Below are 20,223 nucleotides of genomic sequence, written 5' to 3' on the forward strand. Positions count from 1 at the left end.
TTCTTTTCTGTACAGATAAAAATATTTATCCTTAAATTGTTTTCTTACCATTCATCAAGCAACACCTCTGCGAGGACGTTTCGGAACGTAACCTGAAATACTGTAAACACTCACATTTCCTCTGATGGTGACTGGACCCTGGTTTTTCAGTAATATCAGTTATAAAAGAATATTTTTCTTCTTTTCTGTACAAATAAAAATATTTATCCTTAAATTGTTTTCTTACCATTCATCAAGCTTCTTCTTCGTGTTTACGGCACTCTGCAACTTTTCAGTCAGCAATATGGCCAGTAAATACTAATTGTTGATCCGGTTCTTGTTTTGCGCTATGCGCTGTTTGTTTTGTGGATCCTTCACCTATGCGAGAACGTTTCGGAACGTAACCCAAGTATGATATTAGCAGGAAATTACGCTGATGCCACGTGACGCCACGACATTTTCTGATTGGTCATTTTAACCCCTACTTTGGAGTGTCTCCACTTTTCTAGTATTACCGGAAACCACGATACCAGTTTCAGTCCTATGGTGACCGCCGTAGAGTTAGCAGACAAATTGAATATTTTTGAATTATTCTTTTTCATTATTGATTGATATTCAATTTGTCTGCTAACTCTACGGCGGTTCTATGGTGGAGGGTCTCAGCATCCACGAAATAACAGCACTCCATAGAAGCAGTCAATGCGCTGGGAGGAGTGCTAAGAATTCAGCACGGTTAGTACAATCTAGGGAATTCTCTGCGCTACCAAAGCGCTTCTAATGCGCGCATTGATTAAATCAGAACGACTTTCTATGCAGTCTACGCGCTTTATGCGTAATTCGGAACGGACCCTAAGAGTTTTCCAAGCCGGGGTACAATATATTCTTTTAACATACGTTTAAATGGTTCGATTCTTTTACATTGCTTTAATTCTGTTGGTAGGGCGTTATACATGTTCAAACCTTCATAAAACAAACTTTTTTGTCCGCTTTCGCAAATTATATTGCAACACTCCCGATCTGTATTGTTTGCCTTCCACTCACATCTCCTACTATTTCTATTCTACTACTTAAATGTCTTGGCATTATGCCTTTTACTATCTTAAAAATAAAAAATGCATACATTGTACAACAGCCTCTGTCTTACATTCATAAACCTAAGGGTTTGCAGCATCAATTCTACCTTTGTATATTGCGAGCATTGTAAAATGACTCTCATGGCACGGTTTTGTGCCACTTGCAGTCGATTTAGTAGCGTTTCACCCATGCCCACTCTATAATCATTGCACAATATTCAAAATAAGGCGCTATGATTGACTTATACACAATATATCTAGTGTACACCGATATATAATTTCCTATTCCATTCAGAAAACTCACTTTTTTCCCTATTTTCTTTAACTATAATCACAGCCCAAGCGGCATTTTGACGTCCGCCCGACGTTGAGATAAACACACTTAGTATCCAACGTTTTCGCAACGTCACGCCAATTTTTTTTTGCACTAATTTGGGGAATCAAATTTAGATTGTACCAACGTCGGGATCCGACTTATAGTTAAAATGAGGTCACATTTTTTCCATCAGTTTTAACGTTGGTGTAAGTAAATTTTTTTCAACTTTGGTTTGAGTTAGACTGCAACCTGAGGTTATTTTTTCACAACTTAATATTTTAGATGTAGTTTTCGTTGTTTCATTCAAACCATATGACGGCATTGGTGTAATAAATTTCGTAATACGCACTTATCAATTTGGCACAAATAAAATGGATGTTTAGAAATAAAATATACTCATCTTTGATACTACATTGTATATTTTGCTATAAATATACAAACCAATAAATTGAAAATTATAAAAAAACCCACTTTATTGATAAATGTGGAAATTATAGGTCGAAATTAGACGAACCCCCTCTAAAATAATCCATATTTACTAAATATTTTATTAAATAACCAAAATTTTTGAAATGTAGGAGAGGGTGTAAAAATCGCCATTTTTCGCCCTCAACGGAAACCTGTATAATACGAAAACATGCTTTGCTACCTTATTTGAGGTTGAAAGAAGAAGAAAATAATATTCTTTTCACCAGGAAACTATTTTTTTTTACGCGGGGAAATCTTCGACTACTGGAATCCCGGGCCGAAGCCCGGTTTCAGCCAGTAGCCCCCTCTGTTTAGAGGAGGGGGAAGACCCCCCTGCCTCCAGGGAGAGGCAAGGGGAGTGCCGGATTTTTACCGGCTAAACCCCCGCGGGTATCCTTCACGGCGCGTTTTCCTATGTGAGGGGGGTCCCGGGAAACGCACTGATTCGTCCGCCCCCCCCCCCCCGCGCCGCGCCCGATAATTGGGCGTCTATCCCGGGGAACTTGGTGCCCCATGGCCTTATACAGGCCTAACTCCTAATGTGACGGGTTGAAGGGATACCAGCCCCAACCCGCCACCCCTCACGTTGGAGGATTCTGCGACGGACGCGCGGTTACCCCGCCCGCGCGTCCGTGCCCCCCGTTGTCGGCCCTCCTACAATATGTGGAGCAGGCCGACTCTTCGTGCATCCGAAACTCGCCCTCAAGAGGGCAGGAGCCTACATAAGGGGAGAAGGGGGGAAGGACAGAGCCGCCGGGTGGCAACCGTGGTGCTCCCACCTTAGAGAGGTGCGGGGCGGGCCTCGAACCCTAGGGTCGTAAGGCCCACTGCAAACCACGGCGCCCCTACTGGCGGATGTCCATTCCCGCTCCCCACCGTCATCTATCCTCCTCCTCGACTGAGGAGGAAGATGCGGGGAAGGGGTGGCGACCACCGCGTAATCGCGGCAACCGCGCCCCCCCGCTACTGTCGCTGTCCGCCCCCGCAACGCGGGGGGGCAACGGCCGGGGGGGCACTCATGCGACGGCGCAAAGTGCGCCGACGTTGTGGCGACCGTTGTCTCCGGCCTCTCGCCCCGTCATTTTCGCCGTGACGAAAACGTGGACGCCGCCTCAACAATGGCGGCGGCGGTGGTGGTTGTCCACCGTCGCCGCCGTCCTCGTTGTCAGGAGGGGCAACCTCCCGCCTCCTGACGCGTTCAGCCGCCTCCTTCTGCGACATTACTCGGCCGCAGAAGGAGGTAAACGCCTTCCATTTGTCCCTCCCCCGCGGGCCAACCGCCGCCCGCAGTATGGCCGGGGGGGAGAGATCATTTCCTACCGTGGCCCGGAGGACACGGCGCTCATCTTCCCACGCTGGGCAGTATTCCAGGGTGTGCTGCGCTGTGTCCGCCTCCCCCGGGCAGTGGTGGCAGCCACTGGTGCGCTCCTTCACAATGCGACACAGGTACTCCCCGAAACAACCATGTCCGGGGAGCACCTGCGTCGCATGAAACGTTAGTCCGCGTCCCTTCTTTTCCACCCAGTCCCGTAGGACCGGTTGGACGGTTTCGCGTACCCTGCTCCCCGAGACCAGTCGAGGGTCCAGGAGTTTCATACTCCACTCCTAGAAGAGGGTCTCTTTCTCCTGCAGCCTCAGCAAGGCCCTCGCCTTGGGCACGACAAAGCCCATATCGGCCTGTATCGCCTTGACCGGCCGATACACCCTCGCTTGACTTTTAGCAAGAAGGTCGATCGGCGGGATGCCGGCGAGGGCCGTCACCCCCACATGCGAGACGGTCCTGTAGGCCCGGGCTGCCCGGCTCACTATGAGCCGTTGGACAGCCACAAGCTGCCTGCACAGGGCGGGATTCTCCGCCACTTTCTTCGCCCATACTGGCGCTCCGTATAAAAGTGCGGAGTGGACCGTCATCGCATAGAGGCGACGCACGTGCACGCCTGCGTCACCCAAATTGGGCAGCAGCCTGGCCAAGCCGTTTGCTATGGCTTTGGCCTTTGGCACCGCACGGGCAACGTGCTCGCTGAAGCTTCCGGCCTCATTCAGCCACAGTCCCAGATATCTTAGTTGAGACTGAATTGGGACGCGGACGCCCTCTATGTCCAGGCAGAGACCCCCGGGAGGTGCTTCCCGCAGAGCCCGCCCGGCCCTGGCAGGCACCATATTGTATCCCCTGGCGGGTCGACCCGGTCTACCCGTCAGGATCCTACGCGGTCTGCCAGGGCCGCGCCGTAACCGGTTGAAGAACCAGCAGGCCTGGGTCTTCTGCGGGGCCACCCGGAGGCCCAACTGCCTGATTGCGCGCACCACCGTGGCTGCCGCCACGTTGGCCAGCCACAGTGCTTCCTGCCATGTCTCCCCACCGACCCCCAGGTACACATCGTTTGCGTACCCGGACAACCAACAGCCGGCAGGGAGAGCAGCCTGCAGGACCAAGTCATAGGCGATGATCCACAACAGGGGCCCCAACACGGACCCCTGCGGGACACCGCACCCCATGAGCTTGATCCTCAAGACTCCCTCTTGGTCCACGTACGTGAGCCCCCTATCTCGGAAATAGTCGGCGATCACCGCAATTAGGTACGGCGGAACGCCGGCCCTTAGTAGGGCCTCTCCTATCACCGGCCAAGGTAGGGAGTTGAATGCATTATGGACGTCAAAGCCGACGCCCAGTGCAATCCCCCCCCGATCCGTGACCTCCTCCGTGCGGGAGACGACGCGAAGAATCGCGTCAATCGTCGACCTTCCCGCGCGGAAGCCAAATTGGTCGTCGGAGAGGCCACGATCCTCACTCCGGGATAGATGCTGGACGAGGCGCTCGGCGATGATTCTCTAAAAAATCTTGCCGACCTCGTCCAGCAAGCAAATCGGGCGGTACGCGGACGGGGAGTCCGCGGGCTTGCCGGCCTTTGGCAGGAGCACCGTGGCTGGCCTCCTTCCACTTAGCGGGGAACCGACCGGCCCTTAGGCACCCGGTGTAGATTCCCCGCAGCATGCTGGTCAGTTCCCCAGCGGCCAAGGTCCAAACCCTCCCGGGGATGCCGTCAGGGCCAGGAGCTTTACCCCTCCTGACCCTGTGGAGAGCTCGCTCCAACTCTTCCCCAGTGATTTCCAGCTCGTCACTCTACTCCGGAACCTCGATGTCCGGGAAGAGGACGGCTCCTCCGTCGCCGGCAGGAAAGAGAGTATCTACAATCCTGCCGGCAAATTGGGGGTCCAGGGATTCCGTCAGCGGGGGCGCCCATGGTCTCAGTCGATTGAGGACCAGTTTGTATGCGCGCTTCCACGGATCCTCGTTGAGCGAGTGGAGGAGCTCCTCCCAGGAGCTCTCCTTGGCCGCTCTTATCGCGCCGGAGAGGGCCTGGCGGGCGGCACGCCAGGCCACCCCGGTCTCCTCTACGTCGCGGTTACCGTGGCCCGCTCTGGCACGGAGCCATTCCCTCATTCGTTGGACGGACGCCCGCTTAAGTTCGGCGATGGCGTCCGTCCACCAGTATGCAGCGCGTTTTGGGGGGAGCCTCTTGACGCGGGGCATCGCGGCATCGCACGCGTCATTAAGCCCCGCAGACGCTCGGCCTCCTCGTCGACGTCAAAGGCCCCCCCGGTATCGTCACGCGCACCCTCCTCGTCACCCCACGTGAGGCCAATTATGGCCGCACGGAGGTGATTCGGGCTTAACTTCTTAAGGGCCCATCTCCGTTTTTGCCTTTCCGCGTTTTGGCGTCGGGCCAGCACTGCTGGGGAGGCGACGCCGACCACCGCCTTAATGTAGCGGTGATCGGACAGGGTCTCCACGCCCTTCAGCACTCCCCATCTGCATATTAGGCGCGCGGCAGGGAGACTCGCCCACGTCAAGTCGACTATCGACGACCTCTGCCGGCGCACGCATGTGCTTTCGCGGCCCGTGTTTATTAAACACAGGCCAAGGCCCGACGCCCACCCCTCCTAAATGCGACCTCTCAGGTCCGCGGCGGGGGAACCCCAAAGTGGATTTTTGGCGTTAAAATCCCCCGCCACGATGACCTGACCGGGCGGCGAGAGGAGATGCCTGCGCACGCACAAATCCAGCTCGTGCAGCATCCCCTCGAATTCCGCCCGGTCTCTGTTCGGAGGGGCGTAAACGCTCACCACAGAGATGAGCCCCCATCTGATTACCACGAACCCCCTCCCTGTCTCGCATCTCGAGTAGGGGGGGGGCTGTGGCAGGTCCCTCCACGTTATGGCGGCGGTGCCCGTATCATCCACGGCCCAGCAAGGGTGGTTTGCCGGGACCCGGTACGGCTCCGCCACCACTCCCAAGCCACACCCGCGTTCCGCCATAGTATGCAAGAACAGATCTTGGGCGGCGCGGACGTGGTTCAGATTTGCTTGCAACAGACGGAGGAGGGGCATTACTGTGAGCATTCCACAAGGTCCTCCCCCTTCGTCTCCATTTCATTCGACTCCTCCACTGTGGGAGGAGGAGCCGTGTTGTCTGACTCCTCCACCCCAGGAGGAGGAACCTATCCTCTCGCTCTAGTGCGGATTTCGCGTCTATGGCCGGGGGAGGGTCCGCGACCCACCTCGTAGCGTCCTCCCCTTCAGGCCATTCCATCTCTACGTGTACCACAGGTTCCGGTCCCACCGTTTTCCGATATTCATTGGTGTTTACCAGAATCACCTTGTGGTCAACGAGAGTCTCCATCTCCCTCATCTTGGGAGGGGCACCCTTTGTAGCCTTCGTCGGGGGGGCAGTCGGTGCGACCGACGGCTTGCCGCCCTGCTTGTCAGCGCTGTTTACTGCTGACTTCTTAGCAGAAGCTTTGTTCTTCGCCTTGTTCGAGGAGGGAGGGGGAACCACGCCGCCATCACTTCTCTTCTTGGCCTTTGGGGCTTTCCCCCTCCTGCCAGCACTTTGGCAGGATTTACTGCCAACTTTGTGCTGGCATTGTCGCCTTGCCTCGGCGCACAAAACGCACCTTACTGGCGCCGCACAGCTACGGGCCGCGTGTCCGATTTCGCCGCATCGGTAACACGCGCCCGTGCGGTCGACCGTGCTCTGACACTTGGCTCTCACGTGCCCAAGTTCGAAGCACCTGAAGCACTGCATCGGACTTTTTTCAAGAACCTGGACTCCTGCCCTGTTCCAGCCGACGTCGATCCTTGCCTCTTTCCCAATCCTGTTTGCAGCAATGAGGAGGCACTTCACGAGTATGGTGTTCATCCCATTGGGTGCCCGCCTCAAGGACCCCGGCAGGATGGAGGAGGGAACAACTCCCCCCTTCTCCGCCAGTGCTGTCCTGACATCCTCACCAGTGACGGAATCGTCCAATCCGGTGAGTCGGATGTCCGCCTGCATTTCGGGACGTGAGACCCACGTACCCTCTTTCCCAGCCAACACCGTTCTCATACGCTCGGCCAGGGCATCTGCCTTTTCTGAACTGTTGGAACCAGCCAACTCCAGATTAAAGGCGCCCGTGGCCGTCCTTCTTACATTCGGAGCTCTGTCAATGCCGAGCTTCGAAAGTTTGATTGCAGAGCGCACTAGTCGCATGTTTTCTGCGTATTCCCCCTCGGTGCACGTCAACGTGACGGCCGTCGTGCGGGGAATTTTCCTCTTATTCTTCTTTGGAGGCTGCTTGGCTGCGGCACCAGTGTCCGCGACCTTGCCCTTACCGGGTTCGGGCTTGGAAACCGGTCCCCTTGTCGTGGTACCTACCCCTCGGGGTGTGAGAATCGACTTTGGGGCCGAAGTACCGCCTGGAACTGGTTTGAGGAGCGTTTTATTAGCACCTCCCCTCCTGTTCCTCTTTACCACGGTCGACCATTGTTCGCCAACCGTGGTATTTGCCGCAGGTGCCTGAGGGGGCAACGCTTTGTTCCCTTTGGCTCCCGCATTTGCGGGCGTCGCCTTGTCCTTCACGAGGACTTTAGGTATGGCGCCCTTACCACCCTTGCTCCTTGCTCCCGACGGGCCTACCTCCGCCTTTTCCCGCGGGCAGTTCCTTCTTCGTGGAGTGCTGGCTTTTCATCATTTTGCGCAGCTCCTCCACCTGTTGCGAGAGAAGACGGATTGTCTCATCCCGACTGTTGCTCTCTTGTGTTACACCAGCAGGCGTTAGCATGGCACGCGTCGGCTTCAATGGCGGCCATGCATCGTCGATTACCTTGGTACGTCCAAGGATCGATGGCCTTATCGCCGGCGGCATGCCATCCCTCGCTATTTCTGACAGACAGGTGTTCCGCGAGCTCTTCGGCTCTTCCTCCGTAGCTTGTGCCATCTTGACATCAGCGTCCGCTGCGTTCACCTCCTCGTTTACGCGCCCGGTTATTTCTTCCGAGTCGGTGCTGTCCGCAATCTGTCGCATGCGTTTTGCCCCTCTACCAGGCCTCTTATTTATGCGAGGCAAATCGTCCATTCGCGTCTGCAGCAGCTTCTGTTGCTGCTGCATTTGCTCCATTTGCGTCATTACTCTCTGTACTTCCGCCTGGAGCTGCGCATTCACTTCGCGCATATTCCTCAGACTGGTGATCTCCGCTTACTGCGCGGATATCTTCAGCCTCAGCTCCTCAAGCTCGGCGTCTCTGCTCGCTCCAGTCTCCGGATCCTTGAGCCGTTGTATTAAGTGACTGGTAGCGGCAGAGATCGTGGCCGCCGATTTGTTGAGGAGTCCCCTCATACCGCCGCTCAAATTGGATGACTTTTCCGCGACTTTGTCGATTTCGCGTACGCTTTTGACTATGAGGCCCGGTATTTCTAGCGTTGAGGCGTGTTTCAGCCTCTTCGCCTCCTCAGCCTCGTAAATCCTTCGATTTCTCGACAGATTTGGGGGAACAGTGGGGTTCTCCAAGTCCCTCATCATCCTTTGGACTTGAGCTAGCTCTCTCTTGCATTTTGTGAGCTTTTTCTCAAGTCCTATGCCCGTCGTAGTCGGGCGTCCTTGCTTCCTGGAGACTTCTATGCAATGGTTGCATAGCCTTCCTTTCTCCACCACTATGATATCGTCGGCGATATCGTCGGTGTTCGTGATGGCGGCATCATCCTCCTCGCCGCTCTCTTCGTCCGCCCGACTATTCCTCTCCTCGTCTGAGTCTTCCACGAAGGAGGGCGCAGGACGCGTTTCAGCATCAGTGGTCGCGTCGGTTGAAGGACTCGCATCCTTCAGTCTGATTCTCGACCTCGACCTACCCGGTGACTAGGGCGCCTCCCTCGCAAGTCCCCGAAGGAACTCCCCGGCCTCCGCCAGTCCGAAGACTGATGAAGGTTACGGTACTGGTGTGCTCGGGACCCCGGGTGCGCAAGACCCGTATCGGGGAAGGCTCCTAGGGACCCCTGGCCCCCGGTGGCCTCCCCCGACCCCTGGGGGGTTCACCAGGAAACTGCGGGAAATATTTTAAAAGCGATAATAAATGTCTTTAAAATGTGTGTCAAAATAGCTGTGTTTGAGCGGTTTAACAAACACTACATTTTGATTTAATAAATTCTACATCACGAAATTGTATAGAAATGCATGTACATACAACACGAGCGCGTGCACCATTGCTCATATACACTTATCATACCGTGTGTACCAAAAGTTCCGGAACAGCCAATCATCTCAGAAAGTATTGGTTTATGGGAAAAATGTTTTAAATAAAAGTTGGAGGATTCAAAGGGGGCCAATAGACAATCTTATTAGATGTCTACCAAGTATTTAAAAAAGTTGAGGTACTGTTGCAACAGCATATTCTTGAGACCAAATCAAGTCAAAAAGTCCTGTACCACTTTTCCCTCCGACAAATAAGTATCGAGATCATCATCAATGGCGCTACAGCCCAAATCGAGCCTTGACCTCCTCAATGCTCCGTCTCCACCCATCCCGGTCCCCCGATGCTCTTCTCCAGCTTTCCACCCCCAGTATTTCCTGAGTATCCTTTGCTACGTTGTCTTTCCATCTGGCTTTTACCGGCATCTCGTTTTCCTCCTGGCTGCTTTGTGAGAACCTTCTTTGCAATCCGAGTCTCCGGCATTCGTTGTACATTTCCCGCCCAACAAAGCCGCATTAGTTTAATGTGCATGGATAGCGGAGGCTCCTTGTATAGTTGGTATAACTCGTGGTTGTATCTGATTCTCCATATTCCACCACCGTTTACTAGTCCATATATCCTTCTCAGTATCTTCCTCTCGAATCTATCAAACGTCTCCGAAGTTCTGCCCGTAATTGTCCATGCTTCACTTCCATAGCACACCACGGTGCGGATAAGTGTTTTATACAAGCAGAGTTTGACGTTTCTGTGGATGCTTCGAGACTTTATAATCGGTAATATTGAATAGTATGCACGGTTACCCGCTGCTACTCGTTTTTGTACTTCTTGGCCTTCATCATTATTTGCCGTTATATTGGAACCCAGATAGGTGAAGTTATTTATAACTTCGAAGTTGTAATTCCCTATGGTGATGTTTTGTCCTATTCTGTTCCTTCTCTTTTTTGCTTTGGACCACGAGTCTAGTTTTATGCTCATTTACCATTAGCCCTATCTCTTTGGCGGCTTCTTCTAGGTTGCCGAAGGCTTCTTTGATTGCCATCATTGATCTGCCGAGAATATTAAGGTCATCCGCGTATCCAGTTATTTGCACCGATTTATCCATAAGGGTTGCCTTAGTGTCAACTCTAGTTTTTCTCATGGCGTATTCGAGAGCCAGATTGAAGAGCGTGGTTGCCAGCCCATCACTCTGCTTCAGCCCCTGAGATACTTCTATCACACTGGTTAGTTCTCCATCTACTTTCACCTGGCATCTGGTGCTTTGCATTGTGCATCCTACTAGTCTCACTAGCTTGGGGTGTATTTTGAAGTCAAGCATAATAGCAAGCAATTTGTTCCTGTCAATACTATCATATGCTTGTTTGAAGTCTATGAAGAGCTGATATACATCGATGTTAAATTCCCCAAATTTCTCATATACTTGCCTCACTGTAAATAGTTGGTCCACCGTTGATCTTCCCGGTCTAAAGCCAGCCTGGTATTCCCCTATGATATCTTCAGCATTCTCTTCCAGTTTATCCCTAATGATAGTCGTGAATACTTTATATGCTGTGCTAAGCAGTGAGATTTCTCTGTAGTTTTCGCATATAAGCTTATCGCCTTTTTTATGTATGGGGCATATAACGCTTGTTCGCCACTCCTCAGGCATCCGCTCCTCTTCCCATATTTTGAGTATCAGTTTGTGTAACCTGGTCACCAGCTGACTTCCGCCATATTTTAATAATTCCCCTGGTACGTTGTCTAAGCCTGCGGCTTTGTTGTTTTTAAGCTTGTTTATCGCTTTACGCGTATCTTTCATGGTAGGTGGGTCTATATTATGTTCGTCTCTGTTTGTTTTCAATCTTGCGTCTGGATGTGTTATTTGTTCATTGGGATTCAGAAGCTTTTGAAAATATTGTCTCCAGCGGTCCATTACTTTCTCTTTTTCCACTATCAATTCTCCGTTCTGGGTTCTGCAGAGTGGTCTTGGGTTGATATCCTCTCTTGAAGAAGTTGATGTTCCTATATGCCTCCCGTGGGTTATTATTCCTAAAGTTTTCCTCCGCTTTCATCATGATTGAGTTCATGTATGCTCTTTTCTTCTTCTTGATAACCCCCTTGATTTCTCTCCTTGTGTCTTCATAGGCTATTCTCTTACTTCTAGTCGGTTTTTCTAAATAGTTTCTTCTGGCTATGTTCCGCCTATTTATAGTCTGTATGCAGTCTTGGTCAAACCACTCGCTCCTTGCCTTGATTTGTTTATGCCCGAGTACTGTTTCTGCTGATTGCAGCAGTGCCCTTTTGAGGGAATGCCAATCGTCATCTATCGTTGTCTCTGCTTCGATGGTGCTCAGTGGTTCGCTGAGATTTTCGCTCAATCTCTGTTGGTATGCCATCATTATTTCCGGCTTCTTTAGCTTTTCTACAGGTAGTTTGGTGGGTCTTTGTGATCTGGAGATTTGGTTTGCTGCTCTTGATATGCGGAATCTAAAGTGTACATTCACTAGGTAGTGGTCGGAGTTGCAGTCGGGTCCCCTATATGTTCTCACGTTCTTAATGCTCGAAGCACCTCTTTTTTCTATTAGGACGTGATCTATTTGATTGTGTGTTCGGTCCCTTGGTGATGTCCATGTCCATTTATGAATGTTCTTCCTGGGGAATTGCGTGAACATCACTACCATGCCTCGGGAAGCTGCAAAGTCTATGACTCGCGTCCCGTTGCCATTGCTTTCGGCATGAAGGGTATGGCTGCCTATTATTTCCTTATAACCAGGTTCTCTCCCTATTTTTGCATTGAAGTCCCTGACTACTAGCTTTATATCATTAGATGGTATTGAGTCATATACTTGTCCCAGCGTTTGATAGAGACTTTCCTTTGTCAGCTCGTCTTTTTCTTCTGTTTCCGCATGTATATTTATGGTGGATAGATTAAAGAATTTTGTCTTATATCTTAGTACGCTGATTCTTTCGTTTACTGGCTTGAAATCCAAGATGTTTTTTTTCATTCCTTTTTCTACTATAAAGGCTACTCCTAGTTCCGGCTTGTTATTGACTATGCCACTATGTAGCACTGTGTGCGTCCTTGTGTCAAAAATGCCGCTGCTTTTCCATCTTGTCTCTTGTACAGCTAGTATCCTGATGTTATGCTTTATCATTTCTTTCAAAACCTCCTTCAGTGCCTCACTTCTGTATAAGCTCCGTGTGTTCCAAGTGCCAAAGATCATGTCCATTCTCCGTTTGCCGTGTCTGTCATCGCTGATCCGGTCCGATGTCCGAGGCTCACTCTGAGGTTTCGCAACAGTTTCTTTTTTCCGGGGAGGGGTTGTTGGCCCCTCGCCCAACTCCTTTTTCGGAGGGCAATCTCTCCCGCTCTCTTTAGTCCTGACCACAACTTCCACCGGGGTTGATACCCGATCTCCATCATGGTTGCTCAGGCTTCTAGGGTTCACCAGCGAAAAACGCCTGCTTGGGCTGCGTTTGAAAACGTCCCCCGAGTGCCTTGACCCACCCGAAGAGCGTTCGAAAACACTTCGAGAGCTCTCGATGGGCTCTCGATCAGTGCGTTCGAAAACACTCTCGAACCACCTTCTGAGTGACTTTTTCTCCCTGCCTTGCGAGGTAAGGAAAAGTGGGAAGGTGACTTATTTGGCGGTAAATATGGCGACTGAAACGCGAGAAATACGGCTTGATAAGTCGAAGCAAGTAATTATCACAGATCCTAATACCAACGAATTGATGATTATGCCGAATGGGTGTTTACTTCTGTGGGATAAAGAGGGTAAGTATTTATTCACGGATTATTCTACAAAATCTGCCAAAAATATGTGTCCTAACCTCATGTATATTTAGAACTGAGCATAAAGATTAATTGTTAAAACTTTTTCCGACAAAGTCGTAAACGTAAATCGGTGTTGGAAGTCAACACACAAAAGGATTGACGTTAGCGTATGCCGTATCCATCGCAATTGCGATAAATACGGTATACGCTATTGTCAATCTTTGTGTTGATTTCCGACACCGACTTACGTTTACGACTCTGTCAGAAAAAGTTACGACAATCTTTATGTTCAGGCTCATAGTATGCTTATCTTTGCATACAACTTAATATTTTATTAACGTATCTTTTAAATTGTTTTTGCAGAACAAAATATTATCGAAGTGTCAAATGTCAAGGAAGTTTGGCAGCATTTTGGTGTGGAGCTTGAAGAATCAGTTTGTCAGAATGATACTGGTTTCAGCCCAGATGTAGTTTCATCCCAGACCCCAACATGCGATGAAAAGAAGAGTACTGCATTTTGGAAAGATGAAAATGCTGTAAAGACACTTATTTATCAGTGAAAGCAGCATCAATCTCTATTTGAAAATACTTCCATTAGAAATGATGTTGTATGGACAAAAATAAGTGAGGAATTGAAGAAAGCCAACAGTGCGTGGCAATATACTGGTAAAAACTGTGAAAATAAATTTAAAGATATAAGTAAAGTATACAAACGTACAAAGGATCATAACAACCAGACGGGAGTGGCACCGAAAACCTGCAAATATTTTCAAGAATTGGAGGAAGTGCTGGGAGAAAAACCTTGCCTAAAACCTGTTGCCTTAGCTTCGAGTCTGAGGAAGAGACCTCATCCAGCAACTTCAAGCAGTGTATCTAATACTGACAACACAATAAGTGACATCGATGATACAAAAGATAGTGGTGATGGGATTTCAATAAAATCCCAAAAACCAAAGAAGACACGTATGGAACGTAAACTGGAACTGTGGTCTAAAACTATGAGTGAGGAAAATAAGATACGTGATGAAGCCAGAGAACGAAGGCACCATGAGTTATTGGAACGTCAGGATCTAGCTCGACAAAGTTACGAAAATTATATGAAAAAACTCATTGAAAAACTCTAAATTTTTTATTATTACATAATATACATATATAAGTTACAAAAATATAATTTGCGCAGTTTTACATATATAATGTTAATCTTTAAATACTTACTGAAGAGCTATATTTTAGAGCTGTTATGCAGAAATTTTGTGCGTAAAACTTACTAGTCTTCAAAGAATTTTTATTTTGTTCGTAGACTAAAAAATATTTTTAGCTATATTATGTTGCAACAAGAAGACTAATGCATTATTTTTGTTATTGATTAAAAATATTTTTTCAATTATCTTCGATATTTTATTGCAACTCGTGATAGAAGGTAATCTTAGGTTAACACAAGGTGATATTAAGTGACACTTTGGTTCATTTACAATAATGGTCTTTAATGGCTGTGATTACTGAATGTGTTATTATAAATTAAGAATACAATTTTTGTTCCTTTATAATAATGGTCTTTAATGGCTGTGTGATTACAGAATAGTGTATTATTATAAATTAATACAACTTTTGTTCCTTTATAAGAATAGTCTTTAATGGCTGTGTGATTACAGAATAATATGTGCTATTAGAAATTAAGAATACAACTTTTGTTCCTTTATAATAATGGTCTTTAATGGCTGTGTGATTACAGAATGTGTTATTATAAATTAATACAACTTTTGTTCCTTTATAAGAATAGTCTTTAATGGCTGTGTGATTACAGAATAATATGTGCTATTATAAATTAAGAATACAACTTTTGTTCCTTTGGTCTTTAATGGCTGTGTGAATTCCATTCCAGTTGAATAAACATCAACGAATTAAAGTTACAAGATATTGTCGTTTTACTATCCCTTCAGGATCATTCTGGAAATTTATTGGCTGCCTAACAAAATCATCATTATCATCATCGTCATCGTACCCTTCGATGATGAAGTCTTCATACTCTTTCAATCCATTATCCAGACAAACATTATGTAATACACAGCTTGCCAAGATGACAAAGGGAATCATGTCATCACGATTCATGTCCAAGAATTTCAGTCGTCTCCATCTGCCTTTCAGCAATGAAAATGATCTCTCAATAACTTGCCTCATACTGGCAAGTGCTGTGTTAAATGTTTTCTGAGCCTGTAAGAATCAGGAAAGGCATAAAAGATGATAGTTCCTCAATTACTATGACTGTGTTCCAAAATTCATTGCCAGCGCTGAAGATCTACAGTATACGTCACGTGTACTATACATTTTTAGCACTGCCAATAAATTTTGGAGCAGCCTACGAAACACATGCTGTAAAATCCATTTCTAATTTGAATGTCTTACTTGTGTGAGTTGGCCCAAATTAATAAATGGTGGTATCAACCATGACAGACATGGATAAGCCTTATCTCCAATGATGTAGTCCTGATCCTCAAAATAAGATGCTCTATTTGCATTTACCTCCTTCCACAGATCTGAATTACGAAAAACACGCCGATCTCCCACTGATCCAGCAAATCCAGCAAAGCAGTCTAAGAATCGAAGTTCCGCATCACACACTGCTTGCAATGTTATCGCATATTCCTTATCTTTACTTATGTAAAAGCGTGCGTCTACCTAGAAATAAAGTACTACATTTACGTTTTCCGCACAAGAACATTTGTAACACGTAACGTTACGTTAATTAGAAACACTATTCCGAAGAATATGTGTGTTTTCTAATAAGCAACACAAGTGTCAATCTTTGTTACTCATTAAACACTAACAAAGATAGACCGACACTTGTATCGACTTGTATTGCTTGTTGCAAAACGCAAATGTTTATATAAGTTTATTTCCACTTGTAGACAAGTACCTTTGGCGCCTTAATTGGAATGTTTGTTCCATCTATAGCTCCTATTACATGCGGTAACTTTCCGATGCGGTGAAACATCTCCTGAACAGTAATACGCCGGTCACCTCGAGGCCAGACAATGACGTCCCCAGCAATGTCGTTGAGAACTTTAACAACTCTCATAAAGGAATCACTTGCAAATGATTTTCCCATGTCAAATCGTTCACCCACAGACCTGCAATATACACCGATAGTGCTGTAGCACTATTGGACAACAGAAATAGGCTAGAAAATAAAACATTCTACTTTTATAAAGCATCTTTACCTGTAAGAATCAGGAGTAGCAAGAAGCCATAATGTAGACAGCAACTGCTTGCGAACAGGAATAATGGCTCTGCCAGAGTCACTCTCTTTACTTAATAATAAGCCCAACTTGGCTTCCAAAATCTCATACGTGTCCGGAATCATGCGAAAATGCTCGCGAAATTGCCTTGCTGTTAGGCCTTGAACAGTTCTTTCCACATACCCTTCAATGCGCAATGGCTTCTTTCGTGCACCACGCAATTTACACCGATGTCTTGCCATCAAAATATTATTAGTTTCTTCATCTGAATCACTTTCATTTGTTGCACTCAAACTGGACTCTAAAAATTTGTGGCTGATTATTATGGCCAAAGAAATCAAACGCTTTCGACGTAACACAGCATTATCCATTTTCGTCTTCTTATAATGTCTCGCTGCGAGTATGTGTGTAAAAATACAGTATATTGCAAATAGTAATAACTGTGAATACAATATTCGCGAATTGCGCGATGCGAACAGATGTAAAATAGCGCAAGACACGTGGAAACTTGGATAGGTTAAGGGAGAGTAGCCGTTCGAAAACTCCCCCTGGGCTGCGTTCGAAAACCAACAGTCCCCTAACTCCCACCATTCACTTCCCCGGGCCACCTCACTCGCTCTTGGCAGGGGACGTTTTCGAACGCAGCCTTGGAGGTGAGAGTCGGAATTGAGCAGGAGAGGCTATGCGGTGCTAGCTGGAAGCGGCGCCGTGTATTACGCATGCACTGCCCCCTTAGAACCCCTAAGTATCGAGATATCGTAAGCTAAATATTGAAAAATTTACCAAGTTTTCCTTGAATATCTCAAAAAGTATTAGGCAAATAAAAAAATGTTTTAGACAAAAGTTGTTCAAATTAATTAGTAGAAAAAGATGATATAATAAAAAATAGGGATTTTCGTTTAAAAAATTTAACTTGAACCCTACTGGGCCCAACATGGGCCCCGGACCCAAAATCTAATAAGATCGTCTATTGGCCCTCTTCGAATCCTCCAACTTTTATCTAAAATATTTTTCCCATAAACCAATACTTTCTGAGATGATTGGTTGTTCCGGAACTTTTGGTACATACGGTATGATAAGTGTATATGAGCAATGGTGCACGCGCTCGTGTTGTATGTACATGCATTTCTATACAATTTCGTGGTGTAGAATTTATTAAATCAAAATGTAGTGTTTGTTAAACCGCTCAAACACAGCTATTTTGACACACATTTTAAAGACATTCATTATCGTTTCTAAAATATTTCCCGCAGTTTCCTGGTGAAAAGAATATTATTTCCTTCTTCTTTCAACCTCAAATAAGGTAGCAAAGCATGTTTTAGGTTCTCGTTGAGGGCGAAAAATGGCGTTTTTTACACCCCCTCCAAATTTCAAGCCTTAACTTAAAAAGTACTTAACAAAAAAATATTTTATTATATTGTTACGCCCGTGCTGAGACGCCCGGTACACGAGTCGGACGCGAAGTGAGAAGCGCCCCGTGGCAACGGTTGTAGCGACGCGAGTCAGATTGAATCTGGGCTTTCGTGCCGAACGAACGTGTCTGCCTAGTCGCTGTATTTCTGAATAATAAACGAGTTTCTTAAATCAGAGTGTCCTTCCTTGCTTCCCGCGAGCCGCGAGTGGTTGAGTGAGTGAGAGTGGCGCGAAACTTACGGCCGAGCGTAACATTTTGGGGGCTCGTCCGGGATACGACGAAATGGCTACGGCGGTTCCCTCGAGAAAAAGGATCTGAGCGGACATGTATCGGGAAGACGTTCCGGAGACGACGGCGGAGACAGCGGTCCTGCAGACGATAATGCAGGAGATCCACTGGATTCGAGAGGAGCAGAAGGAGCTTGCAGCGGCGCTTCGTCAGCGGGATGAGGATTCGCAGCGGCCTCAAACTGCACAGCTAAGTCTTACCAATAATAGACTTTCCGCAAATTCGGAGTTAAGAAACGCATCCGTGGGGAAAGGGGACGCACGGACAGAGCTCGGTTATAAATTAAAGCTCGATACGTACGACGGGAGTGTGCCTCTTCGGGAATTGTTGGCTCAATTTAATTTAATGGCGCAGGCAAATAATTGGAGCGAGTTCACGAAGACCGTGGCTTTAGCTACCTTCTTTGAGAGATAGTTTTTTTTAATATTTGGAGCCTGGAGGATTATAGTTATATTTAATTAGTTTACTTTTTAGTGAGAAAAGATACTTTTTTTGTGTGTGCCCTTTTAGTTTCAATACTGTTGGAAGAAAGAACTTAAAGGATTGCTTCCACGTGCGGTGAAGGTGCCGAGTGACATCAGGTGAAGTTGTACAATAAAGAAACTAAAGAAGGCTGTCTCGCCCACGGTTTTCGAGCCGTGGTTTCCCGTGGGACGAAGGTCGAATGCCGAGACAGGGATTTGGGGAGTCTAAGTGACGCTGGGTCCACGGAAGTTCCCCCCCCCCAAGTCCAAAGACTTTCAAGAGGAGCGGGTCAGCGTTAGAAGCAAGGGGTCCGCACCGAGCCGGAATGAAGTGGAGTTCCAGCGGAGTCGTCCTGAAATCGGCAAGGGGGATGAGCCTGGCCAGCTCTCCCCCAGAAGAGGCTGTGACAGGAGACTCGAAGAGGAAGAGGTCGGTCCAGAAGAGACGTAGTCCGGTAACCCGCAGCAGCAGCTAGGGGTAGGACGAGAATCCGTCTCGGAGGAAAACCAGGGCTTCCTGAGGAAGAGGACCCGGTAGAGACGTAGCCCGGTAACCTGCAGCAGCAGCTCGGGGTAGGACAGGATCGTCTCGGAGTCCTGGGAACCGTCCGCTTATTCAGCTGCCCTTTCGGATTGTCGGGACGACAATCTGAAGAAGAGGGGGGCAGTGTTACGCCCGTGCTGAGACGCCCGGTACACGAGTCGGGCGCGAAGTAAGAAGCGCCCCGTGGCAACGGTTGTAGCGACGCGAGTCAGATTGAATCTGGGCTTTTGTGCCGAACGAACGTCTGCCCAGTCGCTGTATTTCTTAATAATAAACGAGTTTCTTAAATCAGAGTGTCCTTCCTTGCTTCCCGCGAGCCGCGAGTGGTTGAGTGAGTGAGAGAGGCGCGAAACTTACGGCCGAGCGTAACAATATTATTTTAAAAAGCCCTCGGGATAAGCTACAATAATATGCAATAAAAAGTGGGGATACCGATTAAAAAATTTCAAGGTTATCTTTACGTGAACTTGAGAACACTATTCAAGTCATACTAATTTTTCTGCGTAATGCTTTACTTAAAACCCTACAATTTTTGTATAAAACATTTTGTTCAAAAATGCGTATTTTTCGAAATATTAAAGAGTTTTAATACTTTTATACACCCCTATAAAGTGCTGTATTTTCTAAACCATAGCAAATATGCAAAAATTTTATTTACATTATGTGTTCTACTCATGCTCCTCTTTCACCTCCTGGTCGGTTGACCTTACCTTTCGAGACAACGTGTATATGTCAAGGTCATTGATGAAATCGGTGCGGTCGCCCTTAATATGAAATTTTGTCATCTTTTTTTGTTTAGCAATTATTTCAAATGACACTTATATGTATAGAGATATTATACGTATATACATATGTATGTATGTACATCAGAGAGAAACTTGAAAGCAGCCATGCCGGCGTTTTGCTTGATACCGTTTTACGGATTGCTTCGTACGCCACTTGTACCCATTTTCAATATTGGAACTATTTGGCATATGGGTAAGAATACGTCAGAAATATCACGATTTGGACGTGGTTTCCGGATTGATTTGCAAATTGGTGAAATTATAGTATTGGATAAGAGAAATTAAAAGGTCAAAGAATTTTTAAAAATTTTGAAAATTGTAAAAGTTACGCCATGTTGAATTTTTTACTAAGTATTTTTTTAAGTATTAATATTTACGAAACTATTCATCGGATTTTAA

The 20,223-nt window shown here is 47.4% G+C and overlaps 2 protein-coding genes across 2 annotated transcripts in view; one reads left to right on the forward strand and one right to left on the reverse strand.

Annotated features, from left to right (window-relative positions):
- LOC139776176 (gustatory receptor for sugar taste 43a) overlaps nucleotides 1-20,223 on the forward strand; it is a 236,201-nt gene that overhangs the window by 206,382 nt on the left and 9,596 nt on the right. The window lies entirely within an intron of this gene.
- LOC139776167 (uncharacterized) lies at nucleotides 14,950-16,700 on the reverse strand. The gene is made up of 4 exons (XM_071712685.1): nucleotides 16,312-16,700; nucleotides 16,008-16,221; nucleotides 15,497-15,769; nucleotides 14,950-15,304 (listed from the first exon to the last, which is right to left on the reverse strand). Exons 1-4 carry the CDS (start codon nucleotides 16,698-16,700, stop codon nucleotides 14,987-14,989), a joined length of 1,194 nt encoding a protein of 397 aa, XP_071568786.1. The 3' UTR covers nucleotides 14,950-14,986.

The sequence above is a fragment of the Temnothorax nylanderi genome, unplaced genomic scaffold, assembly GCF_030848795.1.
Source record: "Temnothorax nylanderi isolate EJ_2023f unplaced genomic scaffold, tnyl_v1.0 TNYL_tig0113_pilon, whole genome shotgun sequence".
Taxonomy (NCBI): Eukaryota; Metazoa; Arthropoda; class Insecta; order Hymenoptera; family Formicidae; genus Temnothorax; species Temnothorax nylanderi.

What these genes read in the sequence shown, in the direction of transcription:
- LOC139776167 (XM_071712685.1), bottom strand. Translation starts at nt 16,700, where the DNA reads ATGGATAATGCTGTGTTACGTCGAAAGCGTTTGATTTCTTTGGCCATA. An exon ending in GCTACTCCTGATTCTTACAG is followed by an intron (nt 16,222 to 16,311) that starts GTAAAGATGCTT and finishes TGTATATTGCAG; the next exon opens with GTCTGTGGGTGAACGATTTG. An exon ending in TTCCAATTAAGGCGCCAAAG is followed by an intron (nt 15,770 to 16,007) that starts GTACTTGTCTAC and finishes CTTTATTTCTAG; the next exon opens with GTAGACGCACGCTTTTACAT.